General features: G+C 39.6%; 1 protein-coding gene across 1 annotated transcript in view; it reads left to right on the plus strand.

Annotated features, from left to right (window-relative positions):
- The window catches only part of RORA (RAR related orphan receptor A), a 561431-nt gene extending 535423 nt beyond the window's left edge, over nt 1-26008 (plus strand). Inside the window, 10 exon segments of the mRNA XM_050967007.1 lie at nt 10724-10865; nt 12620-13015; nt 16783-16904; nt 21279-21411; nt 22062-22169; nt 23662-23772; nt 24624-24736; nt 25282-25442; nt 25758-25888; nt 25891-26008. Coding sequence (XP_050822964.1) covers nt 10724-10865; nt 12620-13015; nt 16783-16904; nt 21279-21411; nt 22062-22169; nt 23662-23772; nt 24624-24736; nt 25282-25442; nt 25758-25888; nt 25891-25913 — 1440 coding nt within the window. The 3' untranslated portion in view covers nt 25914-26008.
- The last annotated feature ends 317 nt before the right edge of the window (nt 26009-26325 follow it).

Here is a 26325-nt window from a genome sequence, read left to right on the forward strand (position 1 = left end):
AGCTCCCTCTAGCCCAAGACCCTCTATACTTGAGCATAGGAAGAAGGGGAAAGCCATTTGCCTAATGCCTGACTCTCTGTTGGAGATTCTGGATACCAGTGGATTCCAGGACATAGAAGAAAAGATCCCATCAACAGGGCTGTAGAGGAACCATACTAAGTTCAGCTGGACAAATCTTTCAAACTGTCCTTGGACCTCAATGTCTGCTTCATTTCTTTAGATAATACAAAATCTGTGTCATCACAGGAATATCAGCAGACTGACGTATTATCCTTGAGATGGCTTCCCCTCCATACTGTGAAGTTCTATTGGCTCATAATCACTACCCCCTTGGAAGACTGGCGAATGTTTTCTTCTCCCGAGTTGGTAGTGCTTCAGACAAATGGGCTTTCTAAGAGAGCAGAGACTAGGCATAGAATCCCAAAATGCTCCCTCTCACACCCTCTTGTCTTTTCTCCCTCCTCGGGACAGCAGTAATTGGCAAGTAGTGCTGGACAGTTCCATGGAACATGTCATCACCCAAGAGTCCATTATTCCATTTTCAATGAAAAAGCAAGGTTATTTTTTTTATTTTTTATTTTTTTTTGGAGGGAGGGAGACTAAAAACAAACAACAGTTAGCTTAGCTCAGTATTTGTCCTGTCCAGATGGAGTACAGCAATAGTTAAGGTTTTTTTCCCTGAATGAAGACACTAGCTATTCTAATGCAAGAGAAAACCCCTTCATGTGATTGATCAACCTTATGAAGGTCTGTCTCTGTGCTCTGGTGTACCTATGTCCCCAATGCTACCTGAGAGACGAAGTCAAGAAAGCCACAACCAATTAGAGTAATTGTACATCTCAAGTTGTCCCAGAGTGCGTGGTTATCCAGACATTCACTTTGAGACACAGGGCATCTCATTTTACCACTACATCTATGGCTTCTTATCAAAGTCTTATTCATGTAAAGTGGCAGCCCTTTGACACTCTACCTTGGCTTTCCATAGAATATCAAGTCAAGCACAAAGTCTCTGTCCTTATTTTCAAGGCTGTCAATGGTCTGGGCACAGGATATCTAAAAGGTCACCTAAAGCTCCAGGATAAAAATTATGGTCAGCCACTCCACTCCTCTGGCTCAATGGAACTTTCTGCTGTAAGGATAAAGCTAGCGTTCAGGAGACAGTTTCCTTGGGGGCTGGTTGCAGACTTGGGAACAAATTCCCACAGGAATTAAGGATGATCACAAACCTCACCACCTTCCAAGTACAAGGTGCAAATTTCTTTGACCTGCTTTCTCTAACATAAACATGTAGCAGGGTGTATGTATGAAAAAAGCACCACACTGCACACACAATCCAATATCCCATTGGGAAGAGGATGAAAGCAAACAAGCCACACATAATATAGTAGGCACATTGCCTAATGCCCTGTGAGAAGGTCCTCAGATACTTTGGTGAAGAAGACGGTCTGAGAAGAAATATAAAACAGAACTGTCCGGATCTTCAAGACTCACAATATTGTCAATGACCAGAATTGCTCCTCAGTCGAGTCTGGGAAGTTCGTTCACCTAGGAGTTCTTGGGCAAACCTCCACAAGAGGAGCTTTTGGCAAAGCTGGCAGTTGTCACTTTACCAGTGCTTTCAGCTAGTAGGTACATGGCCATCTACATGAAACAGTACTCTGGGCAATTCTGCTTCTCCTCCTTTGCAAGATCCCCTGATCAATCATTGGAACTCACCTGAGCAGACATAAGTTCATCCATTGAGAATCCCTCTATCAGAATGGCTCTTCCTTCACTAATGTAAATCCCTCACTTATCAAAGGACAAGGAGGTGCCTGTCTGAACCTCCAACAATCAGAATAGTGACAGATGCCAGCCTGACAGTAAGGCGTGTCAATGGAGTCCCATATGAGTCAGACATATGGTTTCCCCTGGTCTCCTATGCAGTGAAGAATGCAAAACGTAATCTGCCTTTGAGAATCCAGCCAGGTCAGCTAAAATAATGGCGTGGAAAACAAAAGCCCTCCCCCAAATGAGGGATGTTATCCTGTTCTTGGAGCGTCAGGACCATAGGATGATAAGTATGTACAGCCAGGACAACTAAGCCTACACACACTTAAAGCAGGTGAATAATATCCTGCTTACCTCATTCATGTCCTTCACTCATTCGTGGTTTTGGGGTTAAAAGGAAATATTGTGTCTGCTGGATATCTGACACTCTGTGTGTGTTCATATATTTCTCTTCTTAAAAAAGAATGGCACCCATGGAGTTCAAATCTTCCTAACCTTGGTGGGGATGACTGTGTTCAGAGTGTAAATGATCATGGCTTTAAAAGTGTTTAAAATCCTGTGCTGTGGCAGATGTAAAGGTAAAGAAGGATTATGTTTGTGTTACACCCTTCCACAGTAGAAGCAACAAAGTCTCACTGAAGAGAGCTATTTTGGGTGGGGGACAACTTGGTGTATATTGGCTTCTCTCAGTGTAAAACAGTTAGGTGCTATTACCCCACAGTGTGTATTCCAGCTTTTTTGTGGCTGTAATCACTGCAATTTTATATGTTCTTATACTACTCTTCACATAATCTAACCTTTGATTTTAAAAAATACCCTAAGTTTGAGTTGTTTCACACACTGCTTTTGATGGTGCAGCTATTAAGGTAGTGGTCCCAGTCCTGCGGTGTGATTCTCGGGTAGACTCTTGTACTAGTTCAAAATCCCAGTGAAGTCAGTGAGGTTCCGCATGGGTGCAAAAATCCATCCATGTGCATCAGATTGCAGAATCAAGGCCCTAAATGATAATTAAGTGAACAGAAGGGCTGCTACCCTCTCAAGCCAGTCTTGTGGAAAATGATCTCCAACAGCAGCAGCAAAATTAGATGGTTTCTTCTCTCTCACTCTTTTCACCCCAGTGTGGTAGGAACTTCAAAGCCAAAATGGGATTGCTTAAATGCTAACATTATTAAACACAGGAAATTTATTTTATTTTCTAACTTAAAAAATAAAAGGAAATTAAACGCAAACATCTACACTAAGGAAGCATTAAGATTTCACATTTGAAACCACAAAAAAGCTAGGAAGAGCAAAAGTTAAGATTCCAATAGCAATGTTAACTTGGCCTAATTCCCCTATGCAGTGCATTTCATAATACTTAGTAGTTTTTTCTGTTCAGGTTTCACTTCTTTTTATTATATCCTTTGGCATTTTTAATGAAGCCAAGTTAATACTGCTCAGAATTCTTTCATTTCCTAACTTCTTGTGATTTTAGCTGTTCTACCTTAATCTAGTGATTTAAATTTAATATTTATTTGTGTTTTACAAAGAAATAAAAACCTCACTGAACATTTGCAAGCCTCTTGCCTCTTACTTGGGCTTAAATGCCTCTTTGAAAAAAAACACCCTCCTTTTTTTTTTTTTTTTTTTTTTTTAAACTACCAAAAAATGAATTTCCTCATCTGTTTATTGCTAATGTCCTTTGTGAGAGTTAATATACAAAACATGTTTGAGGATGAAGAGAAGAAGGTACCCCTCTCTGTAATACTTTCAATTGTCATTGTTTGTTTGATTTGTTGAGCAGTATTAGATAGACAGAACTGAATTTTCATTTGTGATTAATAAATACAATCCTTGAAAATCTGTTGGGTATCATCTTTAGAAGAGGAAGAGTGATGGAGTGCATCATCTCCAGCTTTGTCTCTAAACAGAGAAACTATTTTCAGGTACTACTTAATATTCTAAATTTAATTCCTAAATAGTTTGTAGGGACTTTATAGTGAAATATTTTGATATTTGGGGGAAAAAAATTTGAATATGAATACGATTAGAAAGATTAGATTATCATCGGTAAATATCAGTAAACGTCAATTTCATTGGATGTATAAATTGAAAAAATATTTACATAGATAATAATCCAAATTTACACATAGGCAAAATAAGATTAAAAAGATGCCTGAGAATTTAGAGTTTGATATAAGGATAAATACTTTGTATATTTTGATATGAGATGTTGACAATTTGTGTTTTAACAGTTATAAAGCTTTAAACTTTTTAATTTAACATCTGTCATTAAATATTTGTCTGACAGACAAACACACACATTATTTCTCACAGCTGTGAAAATGTAAATTGAAAAATGCTTAGAAATAAAGTTTGATATCCACTGAAATTATGAAAAAATAAAAATTGAGATCTGCCATGCCTAGTTCTGAATTATGCCTTTAGAACTGTGGATACAATTAGTTTCAGGTTCTTCTCTCAGTGGTGACAAGCTCATGCCTGATTTGCCAGTTAATATAGGTGTGGCCACTCTCCTTAGTTGAATGCATACATTCAGTTTCATAACACCTTTCACACAGGGCACTTGAGGGCATTTCTTGTACTTTCAGAAGTTTTAAGGCACTCAGCCATCACTTTCTTGGCACTCTTCAAAGCTGTGAGAGAGTCTTGTTCCGTTAAAAAATACAACTGGAGTATTCCTATTGTTGCTTTTGAAGGAGAATACTTTAGTTTTTCTTTTCACATGGACTTCAATTTATGTATGAATCCAACTAGTTCTAAGTTCCCCAATTATAAAATCTTTTTTTGTTTGTTTTTTACTTAACTCTGAGGGTCACATTGACTTTGGCTATATTTGCCTTTAAATCCTGTTTGTTGTTTTTTTTTTTTTTTAAATACTGTTCTGCCTAAACCAGTTTCCAATGAAAGCTGGTGAGCTGTTATGGATGGAACTAATCATATTACAAACTGGGTTTATCAGGAGCTTTGTATAAACTGATAAAGACACTATAGGAAAACCTGTCTTGAATGTAATTATTACCAGTTTTGGTTTTTTTCCAGAGCTGTTAAACCCTTAATCTGTATTAACAAATACTTACACAAAAATCTTTCCCCTTGAAAACTAAAAAATAATTTAGGTGTCATAAAATGGTTACAAGTACAGTTGGAATATTTTCATCCTTTTCATGTAACAATTATCTCTTGTGTTATGTTTTTAAAAGAAATTTGAAGAGAGTTTGATTTAAAATCAGAAAGGATTTTTCCCCCAAATTGTTAATTGCTGAGAATATTGCAAACTTAATGATACATGGATGTCTCTAAGTATTAGCCATAAATCATGGGATTATGAAGAAGTCTTAGTTGTCACAGAATTGTGTATAATCATTCCAAAATGTCTGTCATTAGTATGCAGCAAGGCAGCTGTCAGCTGTTTTCTTGTAATTAAACAGCCAATGAGCAGCTAATTAAGACATATGTGTATACAGAAGTGGAAGAGGGTAAGCTAATGAACTGTAGGAATCAATTCATTAAATGAAAATTGTCAAAAGACCAAAACATGAGATCAGCATTTCAGCCTGTGCCTAGTTGGAAAGGGAACCTGTAAAGTGAGATTTGTGACATCAGGGAAGCACAAAAAGAAGGAATCTAAACCAACATGTCTATAATACCCAGCCATTAAATAGTAAAGTTATTGAAACTATTAATAGGTTTGGTGAAAACTGCTATTTACATTTCAAAGTTCCTTTTTTAACAAGCTTGTATCCAAGCTGACAAGCAGATGAAAAGTTCCCCTATCCTTTTTTTTCCCCCAAACTTGATTTTTTGGCACTCTATGAAAAAACATACAGTGTGCTGTGTATAAACAGGAATTTGAAAGGCAGAGATGAAACTAACGTTCAATTCTGCTCCTCTCTGTTCTGCTAGAACTATTTTAATCTATGTATGCAAAAAGAGACTTTAGGATGAGATCCTGGCATCATTTGAAGTTGATGGGAGTTTTATATTGACTTCAGCAAGGCCATCATTTCACTGTTGGTGCAAACAATGTAGTACCAGCAAACCTTGAACCAAATTGTGGTCTCAGTGACACCACTGTGAGCTTTTAGGATCAGGATTTGTCACTTATTTTGTATCTTTGTGCAATGCCTTGCACAATGGGGCGTGTAGAGGGGTCAGTCACCAGCTAGGTGCACCCCCTCATGACCAAGCATGGTGCAGCAGCCACTTTGACCTTGGAGCCCCTTGTTGACAGCCCCTTCCAAGACTGTGGTTGTTTGACCCTTCTCACAACTCAGCCCTCCAGCCAGGTCACTTATAGTTCACACCCTTTCTAGTGAAGTGGAGAGTCCAGCAAACAGAGTCTAATGGCCTGAGACTGGGTCTTCAGCCTCACTCTGGGCTCAGTAGTCCTTTCTCCCTTGAATCAAGAGGGCTTTTACATCCCTTTACCTGCAGGCAGGTATGGGAACCCAGGCCCTCTTTCTCCTCTCCTCTGGGTTCCAGCCCAGGGACCCTGTAGTAAGCAGCTAAGGTCTGCTTCCTCAGACTCACTGCTCTTCCCCTGGTTCTGGCTCCTTGCACCATTTCCTGCCAGTTTGTAACAGATACAGACCCCTCAGGCTCACTGCCAGCCTTCTTCTGCCTGGTCTGCAGGCTCTTATCCCAACTGTTGATAATCCACCAGTGAGGTTCCACTCTGTCTCTTGACCCTTCAGTGGCTGTGACAGGATGGAGATTATACTCTCCATCACAGGACCTAACTTGGCTATGGCGTTTAGGCGCCACCACATAAATGATAGTAACAGTAATTCTGAGAGCATATGGCTTCTAACTGGCCTCCATCAGAATTGCAACTGTATATTCTATTTTTCCCCCATACCTCTGCTTTCCCTGCAGGAAAATCATGACTAGCGCAGCGCCTTTGACAAGACAGTGCAGATTGTACATGAGCAATGTATATCATTGTGTTGTGTTTTCAAAGAAAATTCCAAAGAACTATAATTGCTTGTAATAGCTCTTTGATGTTAGGGTTTGACACATACATTTCTAATAATGTGAGTCCAAAGGGTTAAAGAGTTCTAAGATAATTGGCAAAAATATATAACTAGACTTTGGTCATCTTTAAACAAAAATCAAAACCCCACTCAGGTCAAATTTGGCTCTTTTTGTTTGTTTGTTTGTCCATCATTAATTACAACCAAAACCCCTGATCGGAACATTCCTGAGCTCTGGGGAAGTTCGGATCTATTTCTGAAAGCTGTAACTTGGACTTTGCTGTACTTTGAATGCTGTTGTTGTTTTCAGCAGACACACATAGTGTAGCACAGTTGATCTTTAAAAGCATTACACTGCATTCATCAGGTGTAAACAGGAAATGCTTTTAAAGGTCCCAGTTGTAGATGGCATGGTTCTTTAGACAGTGCTGCACTGTTGAAATCTAGTTGCAAGCTGTAACTTAGTTGATAAATTGTACACAAAAATGTACTGGGCAGATATGTCTCTAGAACAAATCTAGAAAGAGCAAAAAGCCTAGTAGTTTCTCAGTTACAATACTAAAAAATAACCCTCTGCTTGAAACCGATCCTCAGTAGCCATCTACAGACCTTCTCTATATAAAAAGGCTAACTGGCAGTGTAGCCACCCACAACAAATTGTCCGCTTGCCCAAATTAAGGACTTACCCGAAAGAAAGCTATCGTTCTTCCAGTTGCATGCAGGGCCAGATTAACCCATCACTGGGCCCTAGGAAAACACAGTTGTGGGTCTCTCTAGTGGACAGCTAAACTAGATGGTCCAGCAGTAGGTATGCATTTGTATTAACCCTATCCTGACCAGCACAGCTGCACTAGTGATCCGTTAACACAAGTATATGGGGCTCCTGCAGCAGGGATGTTGCGTAGTTAACTCTCTCCTATCCAGATCAATTTGTGACTGGCTTCTGCTGCACAGACACTCCCCTATTTAACTCCTTTGGGTCTGCCCCATCCAACCCCGGACTCTCTGCTGCCCCTCTACAGTTCTTCCTAAGCGAGGAGCCCTGGTGCAGGAGCTGGCCCCCCACAAAGTGACAAGGAGGAGCAATGCTGGCTGCCCCACTTCCAACTCATGTTTGCTCTGGCCACCCATTTGCCATGACGGAGGAGTAGCCGGGCCAAATTTGAGTGAGTGGTATTTCGACCTGGCTGATGGGGTCACTGCACCTCTCAGTTTGGACCCTGCTCCCTACTAATTTGGGCCCCAGGCATGTGCCTAGTTTGTTCGTATGTTAATTCGGCCATGGTTGAATGGCCACTCTTGTTGAGTTATTGATCAAGTTGCCTTGCAGGATCCCAGTGGCTGGCAGTAGGAGATGAAGACATAGCACAGTTCATGTACCAGGACAAACATTAATGGACTTATGAGAATGGGCAGTACGGGGAACTGGCTGGTTTAGGGATCTGATAGTGGGAGATGGGGAACCTTTCATCTCTGTCACCCGTAAAGTTGATATCCAGCCCAGGGAGTCCTGGTCCCGTTTTCTAGTGGATATCTACCTGCACCCTTACTAGAAGTGTTACTAACAATACCAGTGAGCATGGAAACTGAGCTATCTTCTTTATCACTCCAGTGAGAGTTCAGTCATGTTGTCAGGATGGTATTTGGAAACTTGCACTGTCAGGGCCCTGGGCTTCAACTATCCTTCAGATAATGGAAGGGCTTCAGAGCAGTTTCCAGTAACATCGGTCCAGCACTATTCATTACAACTGTATGAATAACTGATTTTTTGGTTTCCTGTCAGTTCTGAAAATTCACAAAAAAAACCAACTTTGGGTCAACCAAAAACCAAAATTGTTCCGAATTTTCTGTGAATTGGAAATTAGAAAAAAAAATGTCTTCCGGTCAAAAACAAATTCTTCTGGTCAAACTTCTGTTTAGTTTCCAGGCATTTTTAAACCATATATATAGATAAAAGGAACAGAAATGAAGGGAAGGGACTGGTCTCTGCCCAACCCCATTCCCACATGAGTGCCTCACCAATGGGCTGTTCTGAGGTGAATCTCTCTTTCATTCTCTCCTATTGAAGCAGTTCCACTTTGTAAAAATACTTAAATGTTATTTGGGCCTAGAGACAGAGAGTGAAAATGACTCCATAGCCTAGTGATTAAGGCACCTGGGAGAGGGACACCTCGGTTCCAGTCCCTGCTCCAATAAATGTTTAATTATGTTATATAAATCCCATTGTACATTTAATCCGAAAAATCAAAACACTTCATTTTGGAAATGTTAAAATGAACTGTTATAACATTCCCCACACCCCAAAAAACAATTTTTTTTGGCTGAAACAATTCACCAAAATTGACACAAATTTGTAAAATGTTTTGGCCAGCTAAATCTGCCCAGAAAAAAAAACAACAAAAAAAAGTTTTGGCTGGAAAATGTCATCCATCTCTACTGTTCACAAACACGACATTCACTTAAAGCTCAGTCTTGAAGAAACAACAAAGGTCAGACTAAAGAGAGGCATGACTGATTAGAAACAGTACTACAATACTACAGGGCTGAGGGAAGGAACCTTCCGTTCCCACTTTTTTTTCAGTATGAGGGCATCTGTAGTCAGCTACTCTTAGATATAAGGGGAATAGCTGATGTAGGACTCTGTCCTCACCTCTCCATAGGTTTGGTTCATGTGATTTTGCATTGTGCATTTACTTAGGGTCATGTTCTTGTCTGCAAGAGACGGGCTGGGAAGTTGCTTCCTTGTCGTGCAGAATTGCTCCATTCTGTTTGTCTCACTTGCTTAAACATCAGATGCATGTGCCAAGGCACTTTAAGATTTGGGCTTCAAATAAATAAAACATTGGTCAAGATCCAACAATAATTAAAGGATGCCTAGCCTTTCTGAGGGATTATTTTCTCTGCAACACTGTTCATTAGTCCATTATGTGGTAACATGAAACTAAAATACTGAGTTAGCATATCTGAAGTGCCTCTTTATGATGACGGCACCACCTCAGAACCCTTGTGAAGTAGGTATTACACACTCCCATGCATGCACATTTATGAGTGGGGAGTCTGAGACAGAGAGATGAAGTGAACTGGCCAGGATCTCAAGGTGATCCAATGACAGAGTGGGGAATTGAACCAAAAAGCCCTGATAACCAGGACTATGTTGTAACCACTTCCCAGCCTCTCACTGTTTTTAACATTTTCTTGCGGATGTGACCCTGGTGACCGTCCATTACAGAGAGTTCAAGAGAACAGGAAACACCTCACTGAGTGAAAGAACTTACTTTAGCAACAAACTAGAAAATCCACCTCTTCCCCCTCCCCATAATGAGTTGATAACATTCCTGACTGAGGGAAGCTCTGACCATCTACTTCCATTTTTTCCCCTGCATTAGACACACACACTTGCCCATGCATACATACGCACTCGGCCACACACACACACACACACCCCTATGATACCCATCAAGGTCTGTCATCCTCCCATCCAAAAAGGACAGAATGGGATGTCAGAACAAGGGCTTAATCTGCCAGGGAGGTAGCTGTAGGATGCTGCATTGCACTCCTTGTGCCGGTGGTTTGAATGTGCTGTCCCTGCTGAGCCAGGAAAAACAGAGAATGGCACCTAGATTTTTCCATGGCAGTGAAAAACACCTCTGCTAGGACACTGGCTGGCCAGGAAATCTGATCTTGAAATGCTTTCTCTTAATCAAAAAGGATTGTTACATTTGTGTTACAAAAATATATTAGAGTATCTTTGAAAATAAAGAAGAAATGTGTAAATGCTTCTTGCCTCAGATTATTTTTTTATTTAAAGGTTTTTGTTTAGAAAAGAATTTTTTTTCTCAGGGGAAAAAAGTTAGCTCTTTAATTTAATGAATGGGTTTCTCCTAAATGCAATTTTCTATTAAGTGTGAATACCATTCAGAATCTTGCCTATGGTGTCCTATGAATCCAGTGACTTCTATTTTGCAATTCTATCGCAGGGCTTTTTCAGGAGGAGTCAGCAAAGCAATGCCACATACTCCTGTCCTCGTCAGAAGAACTGTTTGATTGACCGAACAAGTAGAAACCGTTGCCAACACTGTCGATTGCAAAAATGCCTTGCTGTGGGGATGTCTCGAGATGGTAAGCGCTGCTAGTCCAGGGTTGGCATGTGTAAAATAATATTTAGTACGATGCCTGCTCAAACAAATCCTAATATAGAACTTTAAAATTACTGAATGCTATATTTATGCCTGAGAATACCCAGTGCCTTTTATATACTGTATTCTATAATGAAAATCTGTCAGTGCTATCAGAGAGCTAAACAGTTACTTGATTTTTTTTTTATCCTCATTTGCTATAGTTGCTTTTTCCTGGTCACCCCATGAAGATGCCATTTTTAGTCTAACTGTCCTAACATTTGCTCTGTGTGTTTATTACACCCAGATTCTTACTGTTCCAAGTAAGATCCTAATCATTAGATCAATGTAGACCTGAATTATTTACAATTCACGAATGAGTCAAATATTTGCATATGTACAATCTGTGAAAATGGAAGAGTAAAGTTGTAGAATGAAAATACTTAAAATATTTTTTCTTAACAAAGAGACAGAGAAACCTTATAACTTCCTTTAAACATGACTGTCAATGTCTTCCTAAGACAAAATGTTAAGTGCTCTCCATACTAAACCCACCATCTATAACAACATATATGCAATAAAGTGGACAGGCAATATTTCACGTAACGCATTTTAAGGACATTACAGAATACAAGACTAGATTCGCAACTGATGTAAATGCGTGCATCTCCATTGATTTCATTGGAGCTGCAGCCACATTGACCAGCTGAGGATCTAGCTCAGTCTTTTCTCAGTTAATATTATCAGCAGTGTCCCACATCCATAATCCCAAATTTCTGAAAACAATGCGCTGCTCTGTGCACATAATAAATGGCACCCTACTCCCTTTGACTTACTTTTCATGTGGAATTAAATGCCTGACTGTTATTTAAAATCTCGAATGGTTCATCTCATAAGTGGCTAGGTTTCTTGGAGTTGTTTGGCCGGCTGCAGAAACACACGTGCTGATAGTCTTCTTCCCAAAAACATGAAACCTTTATAACTGGGATATAGGTCCCAGAAAATGTGTAGCATGTTCTTAGGAATTGCTGTCATATGCAAAACTACCGATGCCAAGCCAACACAAGTCTTTTGCTTCTGATTTTAATGGCAAGTTCACAAGTCATGAATAAATCTTTTCATGAAGCATACTTATCTTGTGGATTTATTTACTATAAATCATTGAGTAAATGTCTTTGTTTATCACACTGACAAACTTGGAACACTAATAAATGTCTGTTGTCAAGCTGGCTCTATAGTTTTTCCATGTGCCTCAGTCCTGATTTCTAAAAAACTCATTATTTGAGCCTCTTCTGGACAGAGCCCACCAGCGTATACCTAATTATATGTTGGCTACACTTATATGTGTACATGCAATAGGAATTGTGCTATTGGTTTCATACCACCAAATTTCATTTTTAATTGTCATCCAACAGTGATGAGATTTGATTGCCTTGATGTTGTAACTCTGACATCTGTGGAGGTGAACCTGGAATGAATATGATCTATTATCTATACAGTTGGAGAGCTAATGAATTACCAAAATAACAATAAAAGCAAATGGTTAAATTAAATGTTTTATTAAAATTGCCATTTAAAGAATATAAGGTGTAGCAGGAAGTGTGGTAGCTAAGTTGTGAGTTTCCTGTAGGTACCTGGAGATATTTGCACAGATCTAGGTTTTCGTAATGTGTTCATAACTGGGATCTAAGTGCTTAGGATGGTTATGGTGCAGTGGTGATGTATTGAAATAAAGTGTGTTTTGTGTATATATTTCAGCTGTAAAGTTCGGTCGAATGTCAAAAAAACAGAGGGACAGCTTGTACGCAGAGGTGCAGAAACATCGAATGCAGCAGCAACAGCGAGATCACCAACAGCAACCTGGAGAGGCAGAACCACTGACACCAACATACAGTATCACCACCAACGGGCTAACAGAGCTACATGATGACCTCAGTAATTACATTGATGGGCATACCCCTGAAGGTAGCAAAGCAGACTCTGCAGTTAGCAGCTTCTACTTAGACATACAACCTTCTCCAGATCAGTCGGGTCTTGATATTAATGGAATCAAACCAGAACCAATATGTGACTACACACCAGCATCGGGCTTCTTCCCTTATTGTTCTTTTACAAATGGGGAGACCTCGCCAACTGTGTCCATGGCAGAATTAGGTAATAAGAGAGAAAAGTTTCCATTGTAATTGCTTTAATAATACCCTTTGGATTCAGAGTAACACATTAGCCTTCTGTGAATGCTGCTCTAAAATTACACACAGCCTTGCTGTTTTGGGAAAGCTGTAAGAAGTGTTCCATGAAGCGCTCAGCACCTTGAACTTCAGCTGGCAGTTGATGGCACTCAGCACCATACAGAATCAGACCAGCAAATCCCACTGGCTTCTTGCTTATGGGATTTGGGTGGTATCCCCTGGTTTAGAATCCTGTTGGAGGTAGGGTGAACCATGAATGCTGGCAGTTAGTTAAAATTATATTTAGAACTGTGCAAATAATATTCCTTGAGTCATTTATTTGATGAAGAACAGCATCATTTTTCTAAATTATCAGACTAATATTTTCCCCATCTCTACTCTGTTTTCCAGCATAAAATGAATAGGCCTGATTCTCTACTATTTTGGAGTCATTTGCACCTGTGACATATGGGTCCAGAATGCTATTCTAATTTGATGGCTTTTTAGACCCAGTTTACTCAGGTGACTCCAGTATGAAGTAGAGGAGAATCTGGTCCCAAATTCATTAGGGAATGAATACTAGGAAGTTCTGTTAATTTCCCTAGAGCCCTTATAGTGACAGCTTTACTTAGCATGTTCTGCCCTACATTTTTCTCCCTGAATGTCTTCTTGAGTACTGAACTCCATAAAAGTACTTTAGTGACTTGTGTTAGGAAGGGCTCTGTAAGGTGGTTTGCCAGCATTGTGGTTTTTAAATCCCAGTGTGCTTAATTGAACAACCAGAGGTTTTAAAATACCTGTTTTGTTTATTTCTGTAACATTCATGCTAAATACTCATTTACAACATCACTAAAAGTAAAACAATCTATTTGGAAAATATCATATTCTTTGACAAATCAGCATAACACAAGTTTGATTTCCCCCTCCCTATTTTTCTTAATAGGGACATCTTGCATGAAAACAGGTTTTTTGTTACTCCTGTTTGAAGTCCTCCTCCTCTGCTTGTGGAATCCAGTTCTCTGCAGTGCAGTTTGTTGTGACATTACAACCAGAGGATTATGTCCCTGTTTCAATTCAAATAATTTGAGAATTAGATAAGTAAAAACGGGAAGAAGAAATCTGAAAATAAAGACTATGCCAGCAGCTTTGTCTCAGTCGAATGGTTTTGTGTGTATGTTTTCATGGGTGATTATTAAAGGATAATCTGACAAAGGCAAGGGGATTGAAGGCTAGCTCATCCTGTGTGAGATGCTGAGTTTGGAGCCTGGCTTAAAGTGGTGATTTAATACGTTACTTATCTTTTAAACTGGTTTGTAATATGGTTTGGCTGGCCAACATGGACAGGGGGAAACACTGTAATAACCATATTTAAGTATTTTCCAATCTAGGGTCCTTGTTCAGGAAAGTATGTAAGCACGTGATTAAATACTTTCCTGAACTGAGGCCTAGATTTGTGCTTAGTCCCTCTATCAAATCTAGCCCAGTGTATCTTGCAAATACATCCCCCTCCCCGAGCTGTCAGATGTTGTGACTAGGTTCAAATGTTGTTTTTAAGAGTATATATGTATGAAATTGTTGCTGGAGCATATGAAAGCTGTGGTGGCAACTACTTTATACCCTATGTTGTATAATTTAGATGTTGCATATGATCAGCTTTTACTGAAGGTTGTAATTTAAACCTTTATTGAATTTTCTTGCTCTTGAGAAAGGGCTTCAGTTAGTCCATTTAGCATGATGTGAAACAACCTGTTTTGTGGTGTGAGTTTATTAAAGAATTTTTCAAACAAAGAAACACATCTTTCACAGAAAAGCTGACTCAAGGGGCCTTAAAAGGGGAGTTCCGGATGACCATTCAGATCATTTTAGGGCCAGAGGTTCATGGTGGTTTAGCCAGATTAAGCACTGATTGCAGAACTGTGCAAGTAGGGGGACCAGGATTTTGCTCTCTGATAGATCTGTTTCTATGTGCTTAAATAGGAGTGGGCAGGGAGATAGGTTGCAAGTCTAAGAGCAATTTTTTTAGGCATCTGCCTTTGAAAAACCTCCTCCCAAATCTGTACAAATCAGTTATTGATAAACCATTCAGATGTGTTTTAACAAAGCATATTGGCAAAAGAAGGATGGCCTCTAGAATGAATATACTGTATGTAAACCTCCTTCACGTTGAAATGGCTACACTACTACTTTAAAACTAAGGAAAATTTGAGATGTCATTTGTATAATTTTTTATCTTGGTTCCCTAAAAAGTGTATACTCTACCAAGATTTCTTTTTAAAAAATCATGCCTAGCAAAAGAAAGTTGCCAAGGCGGCAGCCTCTATGTTACAGTGTCCCAGCTGATATCTCACAGGATGGGTCCTCTATACCTTACATTCCTTTTTAGAGGAAACATTTCTCTTATTTCAGATGTTCATGGATTTAGTTCTGGAGAAAGATGCTGGTTTGACAGCCCTGGTGAGAAATGCTGTTTATTCATGAAGCAGCTTACAGCACCAGCAGGGCTGTCATCACCCCACCTCCACTAAAGTGCCTCCACCCTAAACTGATGGGCCCATTGACTCTTCTGTGGCTCCTAGTAAGGAGTTTAGGTTTTTGCCCAGTTCCCTGGCAGGTTTCCGTCTCAGTAAAAACATCAAGACCACCAGCTAGTACAGTACATTACATCGAGAGCAAGGTGAAACTGTGAATTTGCTGATCACAAGGCTTTCACAAGTTTCCACAGAGCTTTACCTTTACATAGTTTCAGATGGGTTTTCCTCCCTTAAAACCTATTTGGCAGTCATTGCTCCTGGAAAGAGGAGCTGCTTCTCTCAAATCTCAATATGCCTACTTCAGCCCAGGTTCACCCAGACATCTTAACTAAGCTTTAAGTTGGTGATGAACTAATAACAGAGCAAATCTACCAGTTTTTGTTCATTATTGAAAATTTCCTATAGCTGCACTTGTGAACCAGTAACATGCGTAAATGGGCGTACACTGCCCTCTACTGGATGGTCTCCAACCCCTAGGGGAACACTCTTAGAGCTATTAGGTATGTATACACTGCAGGAGTATTTTAATTAAATTTAATTCAGGGGTGATTTAATCTAGCTAGTTTGGATACCAATAGCAGTTAAGGCACAGCAGCAACTTACTCAGGTGGCTAGCCCACACTAAAGTCCATGCTGCTATGGTTCAACTGTTATTGGTGTCTGGACTAACTAGATTAAAGCTAGCTTGGGTATATCTACATGTGCTGCAGTCACACCTCCAGATGTAGTATAACTAGCCCCTTACAGTATGTCTATGCTGCAGCAGGGAGCATGCCTCCCAGCCCAGGTAAACAGACTCGCACTAGCTATGCTTGAGCTAGTGCACTAAAAATAGAAGTGTGGATGGTGCAGCAAGGGCTGGGGCTTAGGGTGGTCACCTGTGTCCCAAGTCTGCCCAACGCCCTGGGTCCAAGCTCCAGTGGCTAGCTTGAGCTGCTTCCCTGCCACAACATCCACACTGCTCCCAGCTCCAGTATAGACATACCCTTAGGGACCAGGATTTTTTTTTCTTTAATTGTATCTTTTTGTAAACGTCTTAAAGTATTTTTCAAAAGGACAATCCAAGGAGCTATTGGAAATATCAGAAAATAGATTAAGGTTCTTTTCATAATAACTAAAGTTTCTAATTGTAATTTCTGCAGTTCACTCTTCTGCTGTACAGAAATCACACAGGGATAGCTTTGCTCTTTTAATGCATGCCACTTCTTGCTCTCCCTTTTAGAACATCTTGCACAGAATATTTCAAAGTCACACATGGAAACTTGCCAGTACTTGAGAGAAGAGCTGCAGCAGATAACATGGCAGACTTTTCTGCAGGAAGAAATTGAGAACTACCAGAACAAGGTATAATAAAATGCCAAAATAAAATAACATATTTAGGCCTTCTCATGTTTTTTAAAGCTGTTAATCTTATAACATTCTGGTAACTGCTAAATTCAGCTTTTTCAGTTTTTTTTTTTATTTCCAGTAGGAAATTTTGGTTGGTTTGTATGCAGGAGAGAAGTATGTACCCTGCACCTTTAACTTGTCACTAATAATAAACTGGAATGACAAGTCACAAGTGGGTAGTGATTTTTCTGGATCTCGCATGTGGAGTTTTTACAGGTGTGGCACATACTCCTGGTTACCTGTGCTTAAAGAACAAGGGTTAGGAAGACAGAGCCGGTGAGTGCCACTCCTAAATGGTAAAATGAGTCTCTGGATTAGTGAAATGAGTGCTCCCTACAGCTAGGTCCTGTTTACATTTCTGTTGCTTAATTGGTGGTGTACTCAGGCACCAAAAATCCTTAAGATTAAATAGAAACTAGAAGGGCCAGACTCAGAAACCCCAGGTTCTTGTCACCCATGTCATACTGCTGAACATGTGTATGAGGACAGGTGGGCTGTGTTGTCTTTCTTATGTTGACATCAAGCTGTATCAATAAATGGCCTAGTATCTTAATGCTGTATTTCAAATCTCAAGAGCTCAAACATCAGGAATCAGGTCCCAAAAAAATCATGAATTTAATTTAAAAATCATAAGATTTGGGTCTTGGTATTTTTCTTCTGGTTTTTGAATGTTTCATGTTCATGTTTTCAAGCTTTTCTCCACAACTTGGAGGGGTGGAAACTTTTTCTTTTTTTTAAATGAGATCTGAGATTCTCTTAGAATGGCCTGACTCCAGGAGCTAGTTCTTTAAGAAATGTATCAAGTATCATGAGACTACTGTTAAAATCTTGAAAGTTGGCAATACTGTTAATAAAGCTGAGGTTCGGATAAAAGGTTAGCTGGTCAGGCTCAATCAATAGCCTGCATGCAAACTGATGTGCAATTTGATATTACCCTTGGGTCCATTTCAACATTGCTGCTTTCCCGGATTCTCTTTTAGTGTATGTGTTTTGGAGTATTTGTGCATTTTATGTGTATTTTTTTAAATGTATTTTTTGTTTGTGCATTTGGTCCCTGCCTTGTGTAAGGGGAGATGTACAGTTGTGCTGCCCTGGTAGAAACCTTGGGAAGAAACTGGCTATCAGCCAACTGGAATGAGGACAGTCTAGTCTAGTTGTTAGAGAAGGTGGCAGGCCTAGTGTTTGGGGTCAGAACTGTAGTCAGTAGCCAGGGTCAAGCTGGAGCCAGTAGTCAGAAGCCAGAGCCAAGGGTCAAATCACTGGAGTCTCAGGCAAGACTAGGTGCAAGACAGGAGCAGCAGGAACCACGTAACACAGGAGCAGGCACAGTTGTGGGCATGAGAATTGCGAAGCCAGTGAGGAGCTGCTGCTGCTGGCTTAGAAGCCAGCCTCAACAGTCAATCAGGTTGCGTGGCTAATCAAGCAGCCTGCTGCAGGCCAGCTGTACTGATGAGGGGGCTCAAGATTAGCTCTGCTGCAGGTCCTCATTCCTGACACTGGCTTTCTGAGTCATACTTCCATTCCTGCTCCTTGCACTTGGGGACAAACCCCGTCTCTGCCTGCATGGTGGGTGCACAGACTGCACAAACCCTGTACAGCTCCATGTGGAGAGGGAGTCATGGCCAACCCCCTGCCCCTTTGAGAGGGATAGGAGCTCCCATGGATGCAGGGAGGGAGCAGTACCTGCGCTCCCATGAGCTTGGGGACAATCATTCTACTTCTAGGCCTAACCAGTAGTATAATACTCATAGACTGTGCAGCCAGAAGGCACCATCATGATCACCTAGTCTGACCTCCTGCAAGCTCCTGAAATCTCCTCCCATAAGTTTGATTCTTCATTCTTCTGAGCATCCTGTAGTCCTTCTCTGCATCTGTTCCAGTTTGAATTCATCTTTTTTAAACATGGGAGACCACAACTGGACTTAGTATTCTAGATGAGGTCTCACTAGTGCCTTGTATAATGGTAATAACAGTTCCCTATCTCTACTGGAAATACCTTGCCTGATGCATCCTAGGATCGCATTAGCCTTTTTCATAATCACATCTGATAATCATACTGTGATAGACTTGCTGTATTGGTCGTTTTCCTCCTCTGTCGCTTCCAGCTGATGCATCCTTAGCTTACAGCAAAAATTGTTGTTGTTAGTCCCTGAGTAAATGACCTTGCACTTCACACTATTAAATTTCATCCCATTTCTATTACTTCTGTTTTCTAGGTCACCCAAATCATCTTGTATGATATTCTGATCCTCCTCCATATTGGCAATACCTCCCAACTTTGTGTCATCTGCAAATTTTATTAGCTCATTTCTGCTTTTTTTTGCCAAGATCATTTATGAAAATGTTAAATACTATCAGTCCCAAGACCAATCCCTGAGGAACTCCACTAGTAACCTCTTTCTAGCCTGACAGTTCATCTTTCAGCATGACCCATTGTAGTCTCCCCTTTAATCAGTTCCTTATCCACCTTTTGATTCTTTTATTAATCTCCATCTTCTCCCGTTTAATAATTTCCATGTGGAACTGTATCAAATGCTTTACTGAAATCCAGGTAGATTCGATCTGTTGCATTTCCTTAGTATCGTAAATCAGTTATCTTCTCAAAGAAAGAGATCAGATTGGTCTGGCACAATCTACCTTTTGTAAACCCATGTTGTATTTTATCCTAATTACTATTTACCTGTATGTCCTTAACTACTCTCTCTTTCAAAATTTGTTCCAAGACCTTGCATATAATTGAGGTCAAACTAACTGGCCCACAGTTTCCCAGATCACTTTTTTTTTTCCTCTCTCAAATATAGGTACTGTATTTGCAATTCTCCAGTCATAGGGTATTGCTCCCAAGTTTACAAACTGATTAAAATTCCTTGTTATTCGGCTTGCAATTTCATGTGCCAGTTCCTTTAATAATCTTAGATGGAGATTATCTGAGCTACTCAATATGGTCCCATTAAGCTGTTTGAGTTTGCCCGCCATCTCACATGTGGTAGATTCTACTTCCAAATCCTTGTTCCCATTAGCCACCCTGCCACTGCCCCGAGCTACTCCATTACCCATATTAAAAACTAAGGTAAAGCATTAATTTAGGTGTTGGGCCAAATCTAAATTCTTTAATCTCTACCCCATCCTCAGTGCTTAGTGGTCCCACTTTTTCCCCCTTGTTTTCTTTTTATTTATATGGCTAAAGAAACTTTTACTCTTGGTAAAGGACTCAGCCCTTCTGCCAGCTCAGCTGCACTGGCCAGAGTTTTGGGAAGTACCGCAGAGGCTCTGCCCACCGTTGGATGGGTGTGGGAAGGGAAGGATTACCCAATGCTCTGCACTTCCAGCCACAGTGCAAGGAAGCTGCACCAGGGAATGGAATGTGCAAATGTCTTATTCCTGTTTTCATTCCTGCATGACAATATAGGGCCATGCTGTAATCTGGTCCCTAAATTGCACTGGCTGCTTAATATGTAATGCAGAGGGTTAATTGTTATTTAAGAGAGTGCATTTCAATTTGGAGATTAAAATCCTAGAACTGGGTGTAAGGATTCCTGGTTTCTGTTTACAGTTTTGCCTTTGAGTCACTCTGCAACTGTGGGCAAGTCACTTAATTTCACAGTGCCTTGGTGTACCTGTACAGTGGGTAGCACAATGCTGTCCTCCTCCAAGGGGTTTTGTGATGTGTAATTAGTGTTTGTGTTTCCATAGCACCTTCCATCTGTCACAAAGCACTTACTAGTGAAACAGTTCTTGGGAAGTACTATTAAACCCACTTATGTTTAGATAAATATTTCTTGTGTTCTCTGCAGAATATTTATTGTATGAAAAAGTCCCAATTTTTACACTACATACGTAGTTTCATTCTAAATTATTGAGATGCATGTGGTGCAAATGACTGGTTACCAATACCATAAATAATATGTGATTATATATTTTCTAAGATCCCCTTGTTATTTGATTTAAATTCAATAGGAAACAAAGTACTTGGTAAGAAGCATGGAATTGTTTTTGAGAGCTTAGTTACGTCTGTTGGGTCCAGTTCTGCCTTCTGTTGCATGCATACAAATCCAGTGTAAATCACTGGAAGCAGTACCCAGGCATCTGAGGAGAGAATTTGTCGCTTGAGACAAGAAGTCCCAGCCTAGATCTCACGGCCAACAGTAAATGAGTGCTGCACGTATACATATGCCTCTAAGAGGCTCGTTTACTCTCTCCACCTCCTAAATTATACTCATGAACGCTGGTGAGGTTTGGGGGCCCTGCTTTGCTTTTCAATTTCATTTTCCTTTATGAAAAAGAGCTTACACAAGCTTGAATAGTGATTTATCCCTTTCTCTTCAACAGCAGAGGGAGGTAATGTGGCAGTTATGTGCAGTCAAAATAACAGAAGCTATACAGTATGTCGTGGAGTTTGCCAAACGCATTGATGGCTTTATGGAACTGTGTCAAAATGATCAAATCGTGCTTTTAAAAGCAGGTATGTTGGTGAATTCTGAGGCCTGCTTCTAACTAGCCTTTAACCTAGGGAAATGCTATGTAAGTAAAATGATTGAAGCCAGTTTTGACTTCAGATATTTCCTTGTGTTTCTTTCAGTACAACGTAACAAGGTTTATAGCTCTTTCCTTGGATTCATGTGTTCATCTTAGATGTTCTCGATGGAAGTGTGTGTATGTATCTGTGTGGAGCTTCCGTTAGAAACAGTGGAAGTATTGAGTGGGTACAAATGACTGGGACGAGCACATAGATTTCTGATTTGTTTTGATAACAGTGAATAGCTCTTTTCCAGGTAAAAGTTCAGACTTTGTTATAGGGAAAATATTATATAAATGATGTGGTTTACAAATAAATGGAGAAGTTCTTATATGTTCACCAGTGTAAATCCAATTTAATTGCCTGGACTTCAGTGGAGGTACACTGGATTTATTCTGATTTAGAGTTTTCCTTTAATGCTCATGGTAAATCAAACCATTCTCAGTTATAACTGCAGAACCACCACAGTACTGGACCTATATTGAATGCAGTCTATATTACATTTTAAAATCCTTTTTTTAAAGGTTCTTCCATTTTGCTCTTTGTAACTGAAATCCCTATTAAAATAATCAAATCTGTGTATTGTTTGCATCTAGGATCTTTAGAGGTTGTGTTTATCAGAATGTGCCGTGCCTTTGACTCCCAAAACAACACAGTATACTTTGACGGCAAGTACGCTAGCCCAGATGTTTTCAAGTCACTAGGTAAGAAAATCTCAAATACTCTGTTTAAAAACAAGCAGAAAAGAGGTTAGAAACTGAAAGCGGACCATATACAAAAAATAGACTGGGATTTAAACACTGTGTTAGGTATACAAAGGGAAAAGTTTAAAGGTAACTCAAAATCGAGATAGTCTTGGATTGCTTATTATGTAAGGTACTATGTATGGGTCCACTTCTTAAAGTTGGCTGACTAAATTTGGGACCAGTTTAGTTCAATGAAAATTGAAATCATGTAACAGAATGCAGAATTGGGCCCTTGGTGTTCAGATCAGGCACCCAGATACCTGTTTTAAACAGGTCACTACTAATTTGAATATGCGTCCAGTTCAGGCACCCAGATTTGATAACGAGTAGTATTTGCTACATTCTAACTATACAGAAAAGAAAGTTCTTGGGTGAATTTGGACACCACAATGTTATCCTTCCAAAGCTGCCGGTCTTCTTTTTAATCTTTCAAGAACATATATACACAAAGATGAAAATAACATTGCTGGGAGATTATTGACAGTAGATCACTTGAATAAAAAGTGCATTTTTTTCAATTTCCCAGTCATTTGCCATTTTGACCTTTTGTGTATATTTTTGCCAATTTTATCTGGAAGATACTATTAAGTTTGTATATGCGATGTAAATTGGCTAAGATAACATAGAGTGGTGAAGGATAATATGGCAGTGAAGAACTGGCAGTATCATTTTACAGATATTCTGCACCTGTTTAAAACACCCAAAGGTACAAAGTATGGACATGAGCAGTTCAGATAGTAATATTGTATGTGGGCTTCTAGCTGGACTCCACTGAAATATACTTTCAACCTTAACCTTTTAAATTTGCTCTCCATGAGTGTCAAAAAACTCTAAATCAGGTTCATGTCCGCTAGGTCCCCAACCCATTATATCCATGCATTTTCCATACTGCTGTCCCACCCTATTTCCCCCCAGGTCTCCTCTCTCTTCCTTCCTCCTTTTTCTGCCTCACCCTCTGGCACTACCCAGTAGCTGGAGTCAGATGGAGGTCATTTTATTTTTATGAACATATATAGTACAGTTGCTCTTGATACACTTTAAAACAGCTCCTTATGCATTTTCCTGCACCCCCTCCCAAAAATACCAAAGGCACTTCCTTCATCAATGAAACAAAACCAATTTTAAATTTTTAGGCGAAGTCATTTGGAGATCAAGTCAGCCCCAAAATTTTTAGATATTTGGAAAGTGTAGTGGTAGTTCACCAGAAAAAGATACAAAACTTCAGGAAGATTGGGGGAAGTTGGAGGTGTATAAAAATGGCCCATAATAGGCTACTAGCTTCAACTTTATGATACAACTGTCACCAATCCATACTTCTTTAAAGAGATGAGCCTTGGTCTTGTAGGTATTTCACATCCATTAGCCTCCTCCCTCAGAATAAAATAACTGTCCCATCACTTGAGGCAGTCTCATCAGAAATCCTGAATGATACGTACCTTCCATTTGGCAGGTTGTGAAGACTTCATTAGTTTTGTGTTTGAATTTGGAAAGAGCTTATGTTCTATGCACCTGACAGAAGATGAGATTGCTTTGTTTTCTGCATTTGTTTTAATGTCTGCAGGTAAGATGTAAAATATCACTCTACATTTGTTTGATGGAATCTAGTGATTCTTTTATTATGGAGTATGCCTGAATGATAATCTGGTAGGGTCTGTAATGTCATCACTTTCTTGTATGCCCCTTCCCTAATCATTTCCTACTCTGGATTTTACTTTAACAAATATATTTAAAGGTGGGTGCTAGGGTAATTTTGCTCAAACGATTCATCCTAATATATGCCCATATTTTGTTGCCCTTAGTCTGTGTTGAGTAGTACATGTCTCTGTGAGTAATCCCATTGAAACTAATGGATCTCCTCGAGGAGCAGGGTATTACCATGTGAATAAGGGTGGCAGGTGTCCCCTGATTTGCAGAATGGTAGCTACATTATCATGCCATTTGGCAGCTCAAGAGTGTTTAGTGTTGTGTTTTCTTAGTGCAAGAACCACAGAATTGTTTGGTTCTGCCACCTTGGTAATGTCTGTAATGCTCCTTGTTTGCCAAGAAGTGCACAGGAATGATTTCTTTTAAATATGTTTTTCTTAAAACTATTTGTTTCTATTGTTTTCTATGCGTCAAAAAGAAAGATCCTTTGGTTAGTCATTCATTACATAATCTCGTCGTCTCCCGGATGAAAATATTGCTAGCTTAATTTTGTTTATTACGTAATACAGTCTTATTAGCATGTGACACATTAACGAATATGGTTCAAGCTTGCTGAGATCCTCTTATACTTCCTGTATAAAACTCCATTGGAATGGAAGGGAGGTTGGCAACAGGAAAGGTGAATGTGGCATAGGCTCTAAAAACATTTCTTTGCATATTGTGATGCCAGCGTGCAATACTAGAAATATTCACTTCCTTTACACTTAGATCGTTCATGGCTTCAGGAAAAGGTAAAAATCGAAAAACTCCAACAGAAGATTCAGCTAGCACTTCAGCACGTCCTGCAGAAGAATCACCGAGAAGATGGAATTCTAACAAAGGTGAGCACCAAAAACTGTGCCTTATCCTCTGAACATGAAAGCATTCTACACTGGTAGCAGCAGCATAATTACTGTCTGACTAACAGCTCTCATTGGTCCTTTGCATCCCTCTCCTTTTCTAGACTTGCTTGTTCAAAATCCAGCCTGCCTAGTTTCAACCACTTCCTAACAGAACCCAGAGGGGGAAAGAACAGGTTGAGGTAGAGGGCAGAAAGAACTAGAGGGGTTAGAGAAATGTAATTTTAACTTTGAGCTTCATGAAAAGCCGTCAAGTGTCTCCTCTCTTTATACCTTCCCTCTCTATTCCCCCAACTACTCCAGTGAATGTTTCTGCCACACAGGTTACTATTTCAGCCCTACTACAGAAATGGAGTTAGGTCCCCCCAAATCCCTGCTGTTTAGTTCTTTCCTCTCTTTGAATCAAACAAGTAAGTGCATCTTTAAGCTGCTAAAATTCATCTTTAAGGAAAACAGTCAAGGTAAACTAGAAGTTGTTGATCCTGTTTTGTGTATGACTGTATTTTTCTTGTGTGTTTTTTTTCCAGTTAATATGCAAAGTGTCTACTTTAAGAGCACTGTGTGGACGACATACAGAAAAACTTATGGCATTTAAAGCAATATACCCAGACATTGTACGACTTCATTTTCCTCCATTGTACAAGGAGTTATTCACTTCAGAATTTGAGCCAGCAATGCAAATTGATGGGTAAATATATCACCTAAGCACTTCTAGAATGTCTGAAGTACAAACATTAAAAATAAAGAAAAAAAAAAGAAAACCAAGACACTTTATATGGCCCTGCACAGACCTAGGGAGCCAACACACTGCACATCTTTTGGCGGTCGAGGTCAGGCAAAGAATGGGAAACAATGAAACAAAGTTGAACTTGTTTTTCTCATGCATATGATTTCCATTATGCCTACAAATATGGACCCTTTTTCTGTCTCGACTTCTCAATCTTTGACCTCTGTTTACACAGAATGAGGGTACTAAACTCAGAAGGTTTCTTTTTCCTTGTAGTTCACTGCCCACAGACTTTCAACAGAACAATCAATTTGTTGATCACAGCAGAGTCCAGCGACTGGTGTGTACTGCAGAGGTTTCAGCATCAGTTTGCACAACTTGCTCATTGTTTCATGAAGGACGAATTTTTTATCTACCATTGATTGCCAGTAGGCAGAATGGCACGAAAAGGGTCCATAGCAATAGCAACAATAGCATTATAATATATTACAGGGTAAATGGGCATGAAGACTATATATAGCAAAAGAGATATTGTTTATATATTGTTTTAATTAATATAAAAAGTAGTTATTGGTATAGCTTTTCTTGTTGAATTGATAAGGCACTTTCATTTTGCACCTTTTTCTTTAAATTAAATGCTAGCGTGTTCATTGTCGTGTTGCATGTGCACCAGAAATTCAAGTTTAACTGAAAAGGTTTGGAAGGTACTGATACATTGGAAGGTATTTATGCTGCTGTTTTCAACATTACTTTTCAAGAGAGGCTGGTCACATCCTGAAAAGATTACATTGATTTTTAGAGTCTGAAAATGATGAAAATTTTCTAAAATCAAATTAGCTTTTCA

Source organism: Gopherus flavomarginatus, chromosome 9 (assembly GCF_025201925.1).
Source record: "Gopherus flavomarginatus isolate rGopFla2 chromosome 9, rGopFla2.mat.asm, whole genome shotgun sequence".
Classification (NCBI taxonomy): Eukaryota; Metazoa; Chordata; order Testudines; family Testudinidae; genus Gopherus; species Gopherus flavomarginatus.